Source organism: Phacochoerus africanus, chromosome 2 (genome assembly GCF_016906955.1).
Source record: "Phacochoerus africanus isolate WHEZ1 chromosome 2, ROS_Pafr_v1, whole genome shotgun sequence".
Classification (NCBI taxonomy): domain Eukaryota; kingdom Metazoa; phylum Chordata; class Mammalia; order Artiodactyla; family Suidae; genus Phacochoerus; species Phacochoerus africanus.
Window position 1 is genome coordinate 258,694,373 of NC_062545.1, and position 14,977 is coordinate 258,709,349.

The window sequence follows — 14,977 nt, forward strand, 5'->3', positions numbered from 1 at the left end:
GACTTTGCTCTTCCCTGGAGAACACAGGAAAGCATCTCTCCAGTGGCCACATGAAGCCACCAGGACCCATTGGCGATTCATGCCCCTTGGTTCTCGGTTTCATCTGCTGTGCAGACTTGAGGTCTGATGCTTATGCTTGGATCTCTCTCTTGAGCTTGTTAACAATGCCTCCCTTCTTAAGCCAGCAGATAAAGAGGTGATCAAAACAAAATTTCCTGCCATTTCCTGTTTGCTTCCCTTCCCTCCCTTCGGTGTTCCTTTCCCTGCAGCATGATGTGAGCAGAAGGACTGTGAGCTTTTGTCAGACAGGCTGGAATTCTACTCCTTGTTCTGCCTCCAACTCTTTGATCCTAGGAGAGCTGTTTCATGCCTCTGAGCCTCGATGGTCCCCTTTGTAAAATGGGTGTAAGAGCATCCACATTGAAGGGGGTATAAAATGCCAGAGCCAGAGGAAGAACTTGGTAAATACTCATCTCACCCTGGTGAGAATAGGTGCAGTGGCTGCTCTCAGCCCTGGGCCTCTTTGTCCCATGGTGGCTTTAAGTCCTGGGATCCATGGAGACACACACCATCCTCCATGTTCCTCTCAGGACTCGGAGGTTAGTGTTCTTGGACACAAAGCCACCCCCCAGGAGAAGCACTGAGTGTGGCTGGGTGGAATGCAGGCAGCACCACAAACCCATTTTCCCCTGAGAATTCAGGTGAATTTTTCTTGAACACCCCAACTTTCACTTAAGTTCTGAGACTTCTTCAAGGTGCATGCAAAAAATATTCTGCAAATGTGCAGCCCTAGAATCACTCCTGCCAAGGTCCTTTGTCACACAAGCACTGAAAGCAGAGATCTAACCTATAGACATGGATGAGGGGAAAAAAATACTTCCACATTAAAAAAATAATAACTTCAAAATCAAAATCATAAATGTATAATTAAATGGCTAAAAATGCAGCATCACTTAACAGCACCTTGTCAACCTCAGCACAACCATGCCAGTGCACTAGGCGTCCCCGTGGAGCAGGGCTTCTAAGGCAAGCACGCAGCCATCCTGCAAAGACAGCTTCTGGCTCCCATTGCCTTTGCTATCTCAGCTTTGCCATCCAACCTCAGATTTAAACATGGTCTATTCATTGGCTTCCAGAAGATACCCAACACCATGGAGCATCTTCTTAGAAAACTGCTCTTTCTCAGTCTCAGACTTCTTCGACTTTAGAAGATAGGGACATGAGCTGGGAGGGCTTGGGTAGAGGCCACATCCTGCCCTGTGCAGCAGTGAACCTTCTTGCCTGCCCTCAGCTCTCTTCCTCACCCTCTCCTCTCTCCCCCAGAATCCTGTCATGACCTCCCTCCCTCTAGGAATTTCACATCCTTCCTCCTTTCGTAGGCAGAGACCCTTTCATCTTTCTCAGAAGCAAGTAGCCAGCCCTGGAGGACTCAGGTTTATCCCACAGGTCTCATCAAGGCCTATTCCCCACAAAGCAGGGTCACCCCCCACCCCAAAGGGGAGTTCTCCTGCCACTCCTAGGAGAATGCTGTTTTCTCTGTCTTATCAGCCTAGTGCTCTGAGACAGCAGGGTCCAGGGTGCCTGGGGTCTACACTGCCACTAGGTGCTAATGGTAAACCACTCCTCAAATCAATCCTGGGCACTGGAGGGACTCAGTGGAGAAGCAGCTTGATCCAGATCACCCAGCTGCTTATGAAGCCACCTTTGGATGAGGGCACTGAGAAGGATACGGAGCAAGCATCCGTTTCATCTCCGATAATTAGTTCTTCATGTCTCCCTCATTCTCCTGTTCCCCCCCACCCCCGCCCCCACCCCTCACTCTACCCCCAGTGGCCACTCAGGCGTCAAGGATCAAGCCTATTCTTACTTCAGGGTTCTTACTTGCTACCTCAGAATCCCTTTAGCCTTTTCTAAACCATGTCCCTCAACCCAGAACTCCCATCCGACCCTGAAACAGCAGAGCTTGGAGAAGCCTAGAAGCCATCAAGGCTAATCATTTGGTTTTGCAAAGTGGAAACTGAGGTCCTAGAGAGGAAGAGCTTTATGCAAGGTGACCCTCAGCACGGGGGCCAGACGATCCCGCATTTCTGTCCCTAGAGATGGTGCCCTCTTGCTAGGCATGCAGTTCCCACCAGTCCGGTGAAATGACCTGATTCGCATCTGGCGTCTGCATTCCCCAGGCCTTCCTATATGGCAGAAGTCCAACATCGCAGGCTTCTTGTCTCCCTCTTCTCAGGACATTCTCCATCAGTTTTCCTTGACTATGATTGCCTCTTAGAACATTCTTTTTCCTTTGTGTCTAATGTAGAGGACCGCTTGGTAAAGAAATTTGGAAGTGAGAGGCACCGTTCTGGATGGTGGGGACGGTGAGGATGGTGACGTCTTACCACATGACCAGTTTTGATTCAGGGGATGCTCCACTCATCCACAGTCCTGATCTCTAGACAGCAGCTCCTCTCTGGCCATGCTCTTGGCTAAAAGCTCCGTAGTGGGGTTAAGGGAGCACTCAGGAGTCAGACAGACCTGGAGTGGGCCCCAGCTCTAGTTTGAGTAGCTCGCTTTCCCACTCAGGGACTCTGTTTTCTCGCCTACAAAATGGAATTAATGACAAATTGGGTTACTTAGGAGAATAAGGAGATGGCTCCAGTAATTCTTCCAGGGCCCACCTCATGGACTCAGTTACAGACAGCTGTTGGTAGAATTTCTTTCAGACATTTAGAGGGGGAAAGAAAAAAAAAAAAAAAAACCTTGGGCAATTAAACAATCAAAATGTAATCTGACTCACCCAGGCTGGGGCTAGGAGAGCCCAGTTGTACTGAGCAAATGACATTCTTTCTAAGACTGCCAAGCTCAGCTCAGATTTTCTCTTGTTGAACTCCTGGGGATTCCAGGAGCCTAGAAATGTGCTTACCCGACTAAAATCGACTGAGGATTGCATGCATCTCTTGACACCTCCATTTCTTCTGCCCCAGCTTCTCCCTCTGCCTTTCTGCAGCCCCAGCACTGGGCGAGGCCCCCTCGCTATTTGGCTCCCTGGTTTTCCTTCCTCTTCTTGCACAGTAATATCTGTCAGTGCTAGCCTTTGGTTAATACAGCCTCCTGAGTGCTGGCTTGTCCTTAGCCCAGCTCAGCTAGCTGCATTTTTGTTTTCTTAGAACAGTACAATGGCCAGTAGCCTTTCACAGCCTAAAAGCTTAGAGCTGGACAAGAACATAAAGACATCTTTGGTTGAGGGCCAGAGAGATGAGGTGACTTGTTCAAGGTCACGCATAGATTCATCATACCTCATGCCTTTAACAAATGGTTATTGAGGGCCTGCTATGCGCTTGGCACTAGGGTAGGTTCTGGGAATAAAAGCATGAATAAGACAATAGCTGACCTTAGGATGTGGGTGATGCCGACATCGTACACTAGGTATTAAGAAAACCGAACCTAGGTCTCCTGGCATTTTTCTCCCTGTACTCTACTCTAGGTTAATTTCAACCTTAAAGGCATCCCCAAAGAAATGTGGGTTTCCGGGTACTCTTTTAAATAAAATGACAAAAATAGATGAATCTTCTGGGTACTCTTTTAAATAAAATGACAAAAATAGATGAATCTTCTGGGTACTCTTTTAAATAAAATGACAAAAATAGATGAATCTCTTTTGAATATATATATATATATATATATATAGAGAGAGAGAGAGAGAGAGAGAGACTATATATATATAGAGAGAGGGGGAGACTATATATATATATATATATATATATTTATTTATTTATTTATGGCCACACCTGCAGCCTAAGTTCCTTGGCTAGAACTAGAATCCTTGAGTTTAGCATCCGCATCTCTGGGATTTCCTTGGTTGTGGGTGGGGGCATGTCCACGGTCCTGAATCACCAGTTCTTGCTTGAGCGCGGTTCTTCTTTTGACAGTGATGCACAGCTCATTCTTCCTTACCCTCTTCCAGAATGTACATTTCTGGTTTACATTTTCTCTCTTGATTACCATTTTGCATTTTTATGTTCGCTTGCCACAAGAGAAGCATGACTTCTGCTTCACCGTCCACGATTGGCAGAGCTGATAGGCTGTACTTTTAAAGCATCTCCATCCTTTTCCCAGAGGTATTTTATCCATCTTGAGAAGCTCAGAGACGGTGTACGCCCCTTACCTTTAGTGGCGCCTCTCCCTGCAAAGCTCTTGCTAGAACTGGGGACTCCAAAACACGGCCCTCCAGTCACAGGAGCCATGCAAAAGGAGGTTTGCAGTCTTTGGCGCTCTGGAAGCTCTGCTTCTGTGGAAGCCAGTGAACCATCCTTCCACATCCTTTATTCTTCCTTCTTGGCATAGAAATAGCTGTAGTTTGCAGCGTCACAGTTCACCAGCATGGCATGCGGACCTCCCATGGTCCTGGGCTCCCCACATGACGTGGACATGGGAGGAGAAAGAAGAAAGTGAGAACCTGGAGAGAAGCAGCAGAGGGGCCTGCACACCCTCCCACCTTTCTGTTTTTTCCTGCCTTATTTCTCTCCACAGCACTTCCTGCCTTCTGGCCCCCTACATGCTTTGCTGTGTAGGACAATTTATTGTGTTCTTCCCTATTCCGATTCCACTAGAACATAAGCTCCGAAGGGGTAGGGTTTGGGGTTTGTTTTCTTCCTGGCTTTGTCCCAGTGTAGACAAGGGTAGCTGGCACATAGTTAGCACTAAATAGATGCATATGGAGTGAAGGAAGGTTCTCTGCCGCCCCTGTGGTCCTTTTAGATCTTCTGCTAAAGGTGAGGGCTTGGAGGAAGGACCCAGCAGGAGGAGGGGAGGAAGAAAAGAAGAGAGGGAGGGGCAGGGAGGGAAGAAGCAAATAAGGAATTCAGCAGTACTTTCCTGGACCCTGTTCATCAAGGTTGTTTCCTTTTATCTCCGAATCACCCTGAAAGACAGGAGCATTTGCTTGCGTCCTATGACTAGGAGACTTGGGGCTGGCTCTGGCATGGCAGAGTGGATAGTGAGGGTTCAGCCATAGCCAGCTTCCCGTTCAAAACCACAGATGTCATGTAGTTACACAGAATAGGCTTTACACTTGACTTTCATCTTTGACTAACCATGAGAACCTGGTCAAGTCACTTGCCTCGCCAAGTCTCTCTTTCCACGTAGGCATCATTCTTAGAGCCCAGTCGCGAGAATAAATGGGATCACATATCAGAAATACTCGGTATGCTATAAATACTCAGGAAATGGCAGTTCCATCCCTATCACCCCTCCAACTTCCAAATCCTGGCGCCTCCTACATGCCTCCAGCCCTGGTTGTCAATGCCTTTCAAGTATAACCAGAAAGAGGAGCGTTTGGTTGAGGGACCCAAGTTCCAGGTCCATTTCTAATTGTCTTGGGGAGGTTTAGGGCAGGCTGTGCATCGATAATATACAACCTGGCAGTGCAAAGCCTGACTCCCCGTGTTTTCCTTTTATGTGTAACGTTCCCCATCAGGCCAGCTTCCCGATGGCAATCAGCACGTCTGTCAGAGCTGGCACGGGCTACGGGGGAATGCTCATCTCTCAGCTGCTTTGGCAAAGCTTCACTGAATACTGGGGCCTGAACAGAAAATCAAACCTCTAGATACCACAGTGCTGTCACTTGCAGGCATCCGAGGGGCGAGGGCAAATTCAGGGGCATAGGGCCCAGAGAGGGAGGGGCAGCTGGAGGTCACACAGCATGCTGATCTCAGGGCTCAGAGTCCATGATAGGAGCGGATAGGAGCTTCCTCTGCCAGTTACTAGAAGGCAAGTGGCTCCATCTCTGGGCTCGAATACTCACCTGGAAAAGCAGGGAGAGTGGATGGAAGGATCGTGATACTCCCTTTTCTGTAAGAGGCTTCAGGATCAGGAGTCAGGGTCTTAAATTTTAGTTCACTGTAGACATGGATAAGTCCCCCCTAGGCTGCATCCCCTCTTCTGGGTGGCAACTCTTTCTCTTCCGAGGTTCCTCAGTTGTAAGTGGAAGGGTCTGGAATTATACGTGGAAGGTCCTGTGGTGCTTCAAGTTGGGTTAAGTCCAGGCAGCCTGTGAATTAGTTGGGCTGTAAGAGGCCCCTTCCCGCTAACCCTGCCTGCCTCTGTGCTCCAGGCAACAACAGCTTCCTGACCTGTATGGAGGATGGGCTGTGGTCCTTCCCAGAGGCCCTGTGCGAGCTCATGTGCCTGGCTCCACCCCCGGTGCCCAACGCAGATCTCCAGACGGCCCGGTGCCGAGAGAATAAGCACAAGGTGGGCTCTTTCTGCAAGTACAAGTGCAAACCTGGATACCACGTACCCGGCTCTTCCCGGAAGTCAAAGAAGTAAGTGGGGCTGCAGAGATAAACTCAGCAGGGCTGGGGGAACAGGAGAGCCAGGCCTGGCTGACTGGTTAGAAGCAAGTTCCCATCGTAGCTCAGTGGTAACAAACCTGATTAATATCCATGAGGATGCAGGTTCGATTCCTGGCCTTGCTCAGTGGGTTAAGGATCCGGTGTTGCTGTGAGCTGTGGTATAGGTCACAAATGTGGCTTGGATCCCATGCTGCTGTGGCTGTGGTGTAGGCTTGTAGCTGCAGCTCCAATTCAACCCCTAGCCTGGGAATTCCCATATGCCACAGTGCAGCCCTAAAAAAAAACAAACAAAAAAGTGCTTGTGCCTTGGCCAGAGGCAGTACCTACCATTCATCCCATTCTGTGCTGTGGGAATCTAGAAGGACATTGTGAATAACTACCTGCTGGCTGTGTGACCTCAGGCAAGTGAAGCCACTTCTCTGGGCCTCTATTTTTTCAGCAATAAGAAAAATCATATATAGAAAAATTATATATAGAATCCCAAGGTATGGACTTGACCAGAGTTAAGGAATGACCAAGGTTTTGGGGAATGATAGTAACAGTTACCACAGAAGATTGCTGTGAAGAATGAATGAAGACGTGTGTGTGAAGAGCTTGCAAAGTGCCTGATACACAGAAAAAGGCAGGGATTAATATCATCCTTGTGCCTGGACCCATCCCTGAACTCCAGAAGGCAGGGAGGGGACATGGGCTGGCAGGGCTCAAATTTGATTTCAGTCCACATGTAACTCTTGCTTGGCCCTGAGGAAAGAGTTCTATGAATATTTTCCTTACCCCCCATGCATGTCCCCTCCCCCGCCCTGCCTAACAGGACAGGTAGGGAATTGGGAGTGGGAAAGAGGACTGGGAGGCCAGCTGGCCCCAGGGAAATGTGGCTGTTTCGGTAGAACATGGCTCCAGCCATCTGGTCCTTGAGATGTCTCTTCTTTTACCTCTTCCTTGAAGAAGGGCCTTCAAGACTCAGTGCACCCAGGATGGCAGCTGGCAGGAGGGAGCTTGTGTTCCTGTAACCTGTGACCCTCCTTCACCGAAATTCCACGGGCTGTACCAGTGCACTAATGGCTTCCAGTTCAACAGCGAGTGTAGGATCAAGTGTGAAGAGAGCGATACCGCCCAGGTGAGACTCCTTGAACTTGCAGTCAATACCAAGGCCCCTCTCCTCTCTGCTTGCCAAAGATGAGCCTATATATTAAGAACACTTCCTTCAGGAGACTCTCTACAGATGCCAGAATTGGGTCATGGCCGTTTCACCAATGCAGAAGTTAAGAAGCTGGGTTCTCGTGGTTCTCTCTTTTTTTATAATCTCCCTGGGCTCTACGTTCCTACCTGTAACACCATGTTGTACTGGCTCCGAGATTCTTAGCTTTGAAAACATTTTCATATTAGAGCCCATAAGAAAGAGATCATATATAGAATCCCAAGGTATGGACTTGATCAGAGTTAAGGAATGACCAAGGTTTTGCTGACTTTCTATCACCAGCACCATCACCATGTGTGTTGGTCCCTGGAATATTTAAAATCAGGACTTCCACTCTTTAGAGAAATCAGTTGGCTCCTCAAGCATAAAGAGAAAGGGAACCATGTTTAGACCAGCCATGTAGTTCTAGTTTTGAAAATACTAGGAAAGACAGAAGAACAGAAGGAGATGGCAGTGGGCGAATTTCCTCTCAACCCACATGTAACTGAGATAAAGTTCACCACTCCTGCCGGCCCTGCTGGAAGAGTTCTGTGAATGTCTTCTTCTTAAACCTTCCATGTGCTTCCCCACCCCCACCCACTAAGGTCAGTTAGGGAATCAAGAATAGGAAAGAGAAACAAGGAGTCAGCTAACTCCAGAGATGACTTAAGTCCACGAGGAGTGCCTGTCTAGATGGAACCAACCATCTCAGGTTGACACCTCAAGCCCCGTGACTCACAGGTGTGCTGGGATCTTTACTCAGGTGAGCCCAGAGTTGAGCCAGCTCTGCCCAGTGTAGGTTTCTTCCCAAGTCAGTCCTTAGTCTTTATTAGCATCTGCCAAATACCAGACACTGTCAAAGCACCATCCCGTCCTCTCAGTCTCACATCCAAATAGCGACCAAGTCCTACCTGGTCTCTCTCCTGGACATTTCCTGAAGCTCTCCTTCTGTCTCCAGTGCCACCACCCTAACTCAGGCCACCTTCAGTGCTCTCCTGGGCCACCATGCAGCTTCCTGACCATCTCCCAGCTTTCACACCCTTGCCTCTCTCCAGCATACTGTCCACATTCCAGCCAGAGCTGTTTATGCTGAGCACAGATGTGACCATGACAGTTCCCCTGTTGAAAGCCCTTTGTGAACCAGTGACCCCCACCTCCCTTAGGATAAAGTCCCAGCTGTGTGTTCAGCACCTCTTCCCCACTACCAGTAAGAGTGATCTCCCCTTGGCCTTGGCATTCTCTGCTAAAGAGCCCCTGTCACCTTTTCCAGCCACCTCACTCCTAACCATCTTTCCTGGTCAACCCTGGCACATCTTCCTCCGGGAACCTTTTCCTGAAAGCACTGTGGGCTTGGCATCCCTGCTAGGGGTTCCCCCTTGTCAGCATTGACCACGCTGCATTGTATGGCATTTCACCTTCCCCTACCAGGTCCCGAAATGCCTGACCGCATCTTTAATCCCCCTGGTTATTTCAGCACTTGGGACAGTGCCAAGCACTGAGTAGGTATTCAGGAAGTGAAAGAGCATGAGAAGTACTGCAATGAACATCCAGGCCAGTCTCCTCATTTTCCAGATGAGAAAGTCACTCAACCACCCAGGGTGACACAGCTGGTGTCAGCTGAGTCAGAATCAGAACCCAGGTCCCCCTAAGTGGGGCACTACCTGGAGAGCCTTGAGAAAAGTCTTGGGAGACTAAGCTCGTGCCCACAGCTTTGAGTTAGTAGGTTGTGCTCACTGACTCCAGAGCCCTGCTTGTCCCACTGCCTCTAAGCATTTCCAGGGCAGGCGAATGGCAAAGGACAGGAATTCCATGTCCAGGTAACTGGGGAGAGGGCTCATTGTCTCAGCATTTCATCTAGCTCAAATGCTCCTGAGCTGTCCGAAGTGATAACACAGGGATGTCTGTGTACTACGGTCACCCCCCACCCTCTCCAGCCAGGAAGCAGAAGCTGGTACCGGAAGGAGCAAAGGCCAGAGATTACCACGGCCTCATGCAGCCCATCAACTCCCCTCTCCTTCTCTTACATAAAACTGTTGCTAACAGTTACCCACACGGCTGAGCCAAATAATATTCTGGCCATGGTCATGTTATCAAACTGAAACCCAGTCTGCCGGGGGCCTGCCAAGTACCTTTCATGGCCAGTTTGTATTTAAAGAAGAGGAAAATGTAAATTTATCAGACGACTCAAGCAGTTCTGTTTGGCAACTGGCGGAGAGGCCAGACGCAAAGGAGCAGGGTACTGCTTGCCGGCTAAAAGAACGAGGGAACGCAGGCCAAATGGGCTCCTAATACAATTGACGTTTCTAGTTTGTGCTGCAAATGAATTTCCTCTACCCTCAGACCAGGGGCCTGAGAGCCAAATCTCGTATTCACCTCAGATCCCCTCTTGCTGCCTGTAAACACAGCCGAAACGTACGGCTTGGAGTATCTTGAATCACACAGCTTGTATGGAGCGGAAATTCTTTGCTTTCCAAACAAGTTCCAGATCCTGGCAGGAGAGGACAGGGGCTGTTGTAGGGGAGGTTCGCAGACTCCATCCCACGGCCACTAAAAGCAAGTTAACAAATCAAACCTCTGCTTCATTCATTCCTTGGGAGCCAGTATGATGCTGGATCTGGACTCTGAATTTGAATCCTGGCTCCACGACTTACTAGCTGGAGGACTTGAGCAAGTGATTTAATTAGGTCTTTAAGCTTCAGTTGCCTCGTGTATAAAATGAGGGAGGAGGGTTAACACTACCTACCTCATAGTTTATTTGTGAGGGTTAAACAAGGTAATGAAAGTAGGGCATGTTTATGAGTAACTCCTGGAATTGTACAGTGCACAACCTACACCACCATGCATGGCAGCCCTGGAGAAGGCACCAATGAACTAGCCTACTTTTAAGGTCACCTCTAGTGGAGAGAATACATGATGCTGCATATGGGGTCTTACAGAATCTGGACACAAAGGCAATGGCTTGAAAGGTAGCCCTCTCTTGGCTGCCACTAGCCCCAGAAAGTCAGCTGTCATGCATGAGACCATGACGTAGTTTGGGGAAACCAGTAGGAACCATAGGGAAACTTGATCACTTGCCCAAATAAACCCGTAGGCTATATAGACTCTAGACTAGCATTGCCCAGTAGAAACTTCTGCTATGATGGAAATGTCCATATCTGTGCACTATGAGGGCCACTCGCTATATGTGCCTACAAAGCGCTGGAAATGTGGCTAAGTGGCTGAGCCAAATATTCCATTTACTTAATTTTAAATAGTTCACATTTAAATGTAAACAGCCACTCTTGTACAGTGGCTACCATATTGGACAGTTCATCCCCAGAATTTATAGTGTTATTATCCCCATAAAGCAAGACAGAAAACCTTAGGAATAACAGGGTTTTTTAAAAAATTTTAAGTGTTTCCTAAATGCCAAACTGAAGCTGCAGATTTTTTTTTTTCTTCTCATTTTGACACTTCACAGTAAACTTCTGAAAAAGAAACAATATGCCTATTTTACAGATGAGGAGAAAAGTCTTGGGAGACTTAAGCTCGTGCCCCTGGTTATGAGTTAGTAGGTTGTGCTGACTGACTCCAGAGCTCTGCTTGTCCCACTGCCTCCAAACATGTCCAGGGTAGGCGAGTGGTAAAGGACAGGAATTCCATGTCCAGGCAATCGGGGAGAAGTGCTCATTGTCTCAGCATTTCATCCAGCTCAGATGCCCCTGAGCTGTCTGAGGGGATCACACAGGGAGAAGTGGTGTGAGGGCTCCGTAGGTGGTTTAGGGGAGCAGGCTGTCTTAGGATGGGAACATCCTAAAATTTCCCATCCTGTCTTGGGGATACACACGGGTGTAGAAGGAGAGGAACAAGTCAGAGGTGTACTCAGTGGTGGGTTTGAGCAACTCAGCAGGAGCAGAGAGGAAGCACGGGAGTGGAGCCAGGAATGCACCCCGGTTTTCGCCCAGATCACAGAGGGTGGCTGCACGAGCCTTTCTGCCACGAGTGGTATACACCTGGCCCCTGCCAGAAATGGGCTCTGCTCTGGACACCACACAGCTCTCATATATACGGTGACTCCCCATACAAGGGCAGCTTCTACGGTTGTCACTTGCCTCTGGGGCTTCCCAGAGGAAGTCAGAAACATCCCAGAGCCATGTGATGTTAGAGGTGGGCCAGACCTCAGAGAATTTCTGCTGCAACCCATTTATCTTATAGACGGGACTAGTGGAGCCCAAAGAGGGGAAGAGACCTAACCAAGTCACCCAGCAAGTCACTAGCAGAGTCAGATCTCAAATAATCTCAGATTTCCTAAGCAAGTCATTGCACATGCCACATTTTCTGCCCATCCTTACTCCTGGAGCTACAAGTCATCACTGTATCTTAGTGGGAGGAAGCACGAGAGGCCATTGACTGGACACAGAGGCAGATAAGTAACAGCATCTGTGATTTATTGAGCATTTCCTACACGCCACTTGCTGGACTAAGTGCCTTCTATGGACTACTTCATTTAAGCCCCACAGCATGTGGCATTGCAGCCCCATTTTGCAGATAAGGAAGGTATGGTTCAGTGAGGTAAAGTGGCCTGCCCACCTCACCCAACTAGGAAGTCTAGGTAGTACTGAGATTCCTCTTATTAGGTCAGGCTGCCTCCAAAGCTTAACTGTTTTTGTCTTGCACTATGCGTCCCGCTTCTGCCTTGCTCCGAGGCGGTTACATTGCCTCTCAGCCATTATTTTGTTCATTTTCATTTCTGCAAAGTTGAAGGCTAGGTCTCCCTCTCCCCACCTCCCCTCCATCGTAGTGAAGGCATGGAAACTCTCAGGAAGAGGCCTGGCTCCAGCCCTGGCGACCTCCATGGCAGGGGCCTGCTGCCTCCCTGTTCTGGCTGCTGCCCCTTCTGAAATGTGGGGGATGGTTGGGCTGATTCCAGTTTCCTTAGGGACAGTGCAATAGAGTGGTGAAAAGCCCACTCTGTTATGTTGAACACTTAGAGAGCTCGATGTGTGTGTTACGCTTGAAATGTGTCACCCAACTGAACTCACTTGATCCTCATGATGACCTTCTCAGGCAGTGGACTCCAGGCTCCTTGAACAGCTGAGGAAGTTGAGGCATAGAGAAGTTAAGGAGCTTCCCCAAGTCCACATGGCAGGAAAATTGCAGAGATGGAATATGAACTTGGGCCGTTTGGCTTAAGTCCATCTCTTAACCATTATACTAGCATCATTTAAAAACTCGCCTTATCACTTCCTATCTGAGCCTCAGTTTCCAAATCTGTAAAAGGGACATAATTTCTACACTAACTGCATTGTTAATAGAATCTTTAAGTGTATGTGAAACACTTGGCACACAGTGGGGTTTTGATAATATAATTATTACATGCCCTCGGCTCTTTGTGGCCCTGCATAGATAAAGAGAGCTCAAGAGAGCATAGTATGCTTTTTTATAGATGGATACACAGAGAGGGAAAATGCTTTCCTGAGCAATCCTCAGCCCTCTGGTGAGAAATTTCACTCTAGTGCGCAGCATCGTGCCTTTGGAGCCAAGTACACCCAGTGGGGCCCACAGTCTCTGGTCTCCCCGGATGGGATCCTCATCATCAAATCTTCTGTGCTCTAGAAACTAGACTGAGCATCATGGATCCTCTGAGGATCTGCACCAGGTGGTAGGCAGCTCTGAGCTCACCAAGATCTCTTCCCAGAGGGAGATTCAAAAATCCAGAGAGGCTCCCGGAAGCCCACCATGCAGAGGGTATGGCAGGGACAAGGGTGTAGCTGTGGGGAGCAGAAGTGTGTGGGCAGGACAGGTGACTACAGACTGGAAGGAAGGACGTGTGTAGCAAGTGATGGGCTGGATGGGTCACCTGGGTTCCAGTGTAGAAGCCCTGCTCTGCCAGCCCTGGAGGAAGCCTTGTCTGAAAGGTGAAGGTGATTTAGCTGAGGGATTCCACTGATTTCCTCAGCAGCAGAAAGGGCAGGAGGAAGAGAGACTGGAGGTAGCAAGACCAGTGCCTTTATGCTCCCACCTTCTACAGCGGAGCCTCCCCAGTTTGAAATTCCCCAAGACGATTCTAGCTAGTTCTAGTACATTCTCTGTTGCAAACCAAACTCCCCAGCCAGCCCTGGCCCACGTAGTGCTGAGGTCTGCAGCCCTTCAGGGGCTGGAGGCCAAATGCATCATAGGCCCAGGCCAAGGCTCCCGGAAATTTCCTACTCCCGCGAGGGCCCAGCGGAATCATGGGGCCTGGGGCCCTGGGAGGCCCCAGGGGTTCTCTGGAGCCACATGAAGCTGCCTGAACTTTGCCTGAGCACCACAGAACCGCTGGGTGGACTGAGCAACTGTCCCACAGCTTCTCGATGGCCACAGAAGTTTCCACCGCCACCAGACCTTCCACATGTGGGCCCACGTGAGGCCCAGAGAGAGGCCCCCTTTCTCTCTAAATCCCGTCTCCTTACAGCTGTTTTCTCAGGGCGCTTCAGCCTGCATCCGCCTTTTCCAAGAGTTTGTTTTCTCGTGCGTGCATTCATCCATCGATTCCCTTATTCATTCATTTCTTCCCTTACTTGTGTATTTCCTCATTCGTTTCTCCTCTTGGGTTTAAAAAATCCATCCTTACTACTCCACCTATTCACCCCATCTTTTGTTAAATAGTTTGCAAATGAAAAAAAGTACCTATTGAGTGAGGAGTGAATGGACCAAGTGGCCAGGACCTGGGGGATGCAGGATGCCTAGGGCCCTGCCGTGGGTCTTAGCTCATCATCTAGGAGAGAGCAGATGATATGCAGGTGATGGGTATCAAGGACCTCAGGTAGTGCACTGTGTAGAACCAGGGTGACGTTAAGACAGGATGGCTTGTGCTGGTGTTTGGATGAGCAGACAGGTGAGGAAAACAGCAGGCAGAGGGAACAGCACGTGCAGAAGCATGGCTGTGTGAAGCCTTATGTGGTGCCTTCGAGAATACGAAGTACTGATGAAGTTCAAGGTGGGCAGCGGTGCTGTGGGGAGCAAGGAGCTGGAGTAGCAGGCAGGGCGAGGGCTGTGAGGACCCAGGAGGTCAGACACGGGGGGGTTGCATGGAAGCTGAGAGCATGGGAGCCTTGGCACAGACGTTTTCATTGGTGGAGCAAGGTCAGCCCCTCTGGCCTCATGGGGAAGTTCTCTTCTTATCGTAAACTTGAAAGAGGGAGACAATACTCAGCTTGTTCTCAGACAGACAGACCCCCTGTGCAGGAACTACCCATTTCTCCATTCCCAAGGGATAGAGTCCAGACTCCACAAGCAGACAGTTAAGGCCCCATGCCTTACCTGCCTTACCACTTCCACAGCTCCCTCCCTCTCAAACTTGCAAATGCCCTTTGGCCTCTGGAAGTGCCCTTCCCTCCCTGTTCTGCTTGCTTCTACACACCCTTGAAAACCCTCTCTCAGAATCACCTCCTCTCTGAGGCCTTCCCTGCTTGCCCCTCACATCCAGTTACTCTCCCCG

At 49.3% G+C, this 14,977-nt stretch overlaps 1 protein-coding gene across 1 annotated transcript in view; it reads left to right on the forward strand.

Moving 5' to 3' along the window:
• PAPPA (pappalysin 1) overlaps positions 1-14,977 on the forward strand; it is a 238,624-nt gene that overhangs the window by 187,393 nt on the left and 36,254 nt on the right. Inside the window, exons 16-17 of the mRNA XM_047768261.1 lie at positions 6,101-6,311; positions 7,287-7,458. Of these exons, the coding sequence (XP_047624217.1) occupies positions 6,101-6,311; positions 7,287-7,458 (383 nt within the window). The remainder of the gene's footprint in view (positions 1-6,100; positions 6,312-7,286; positions 7,459-14,977) is intronic.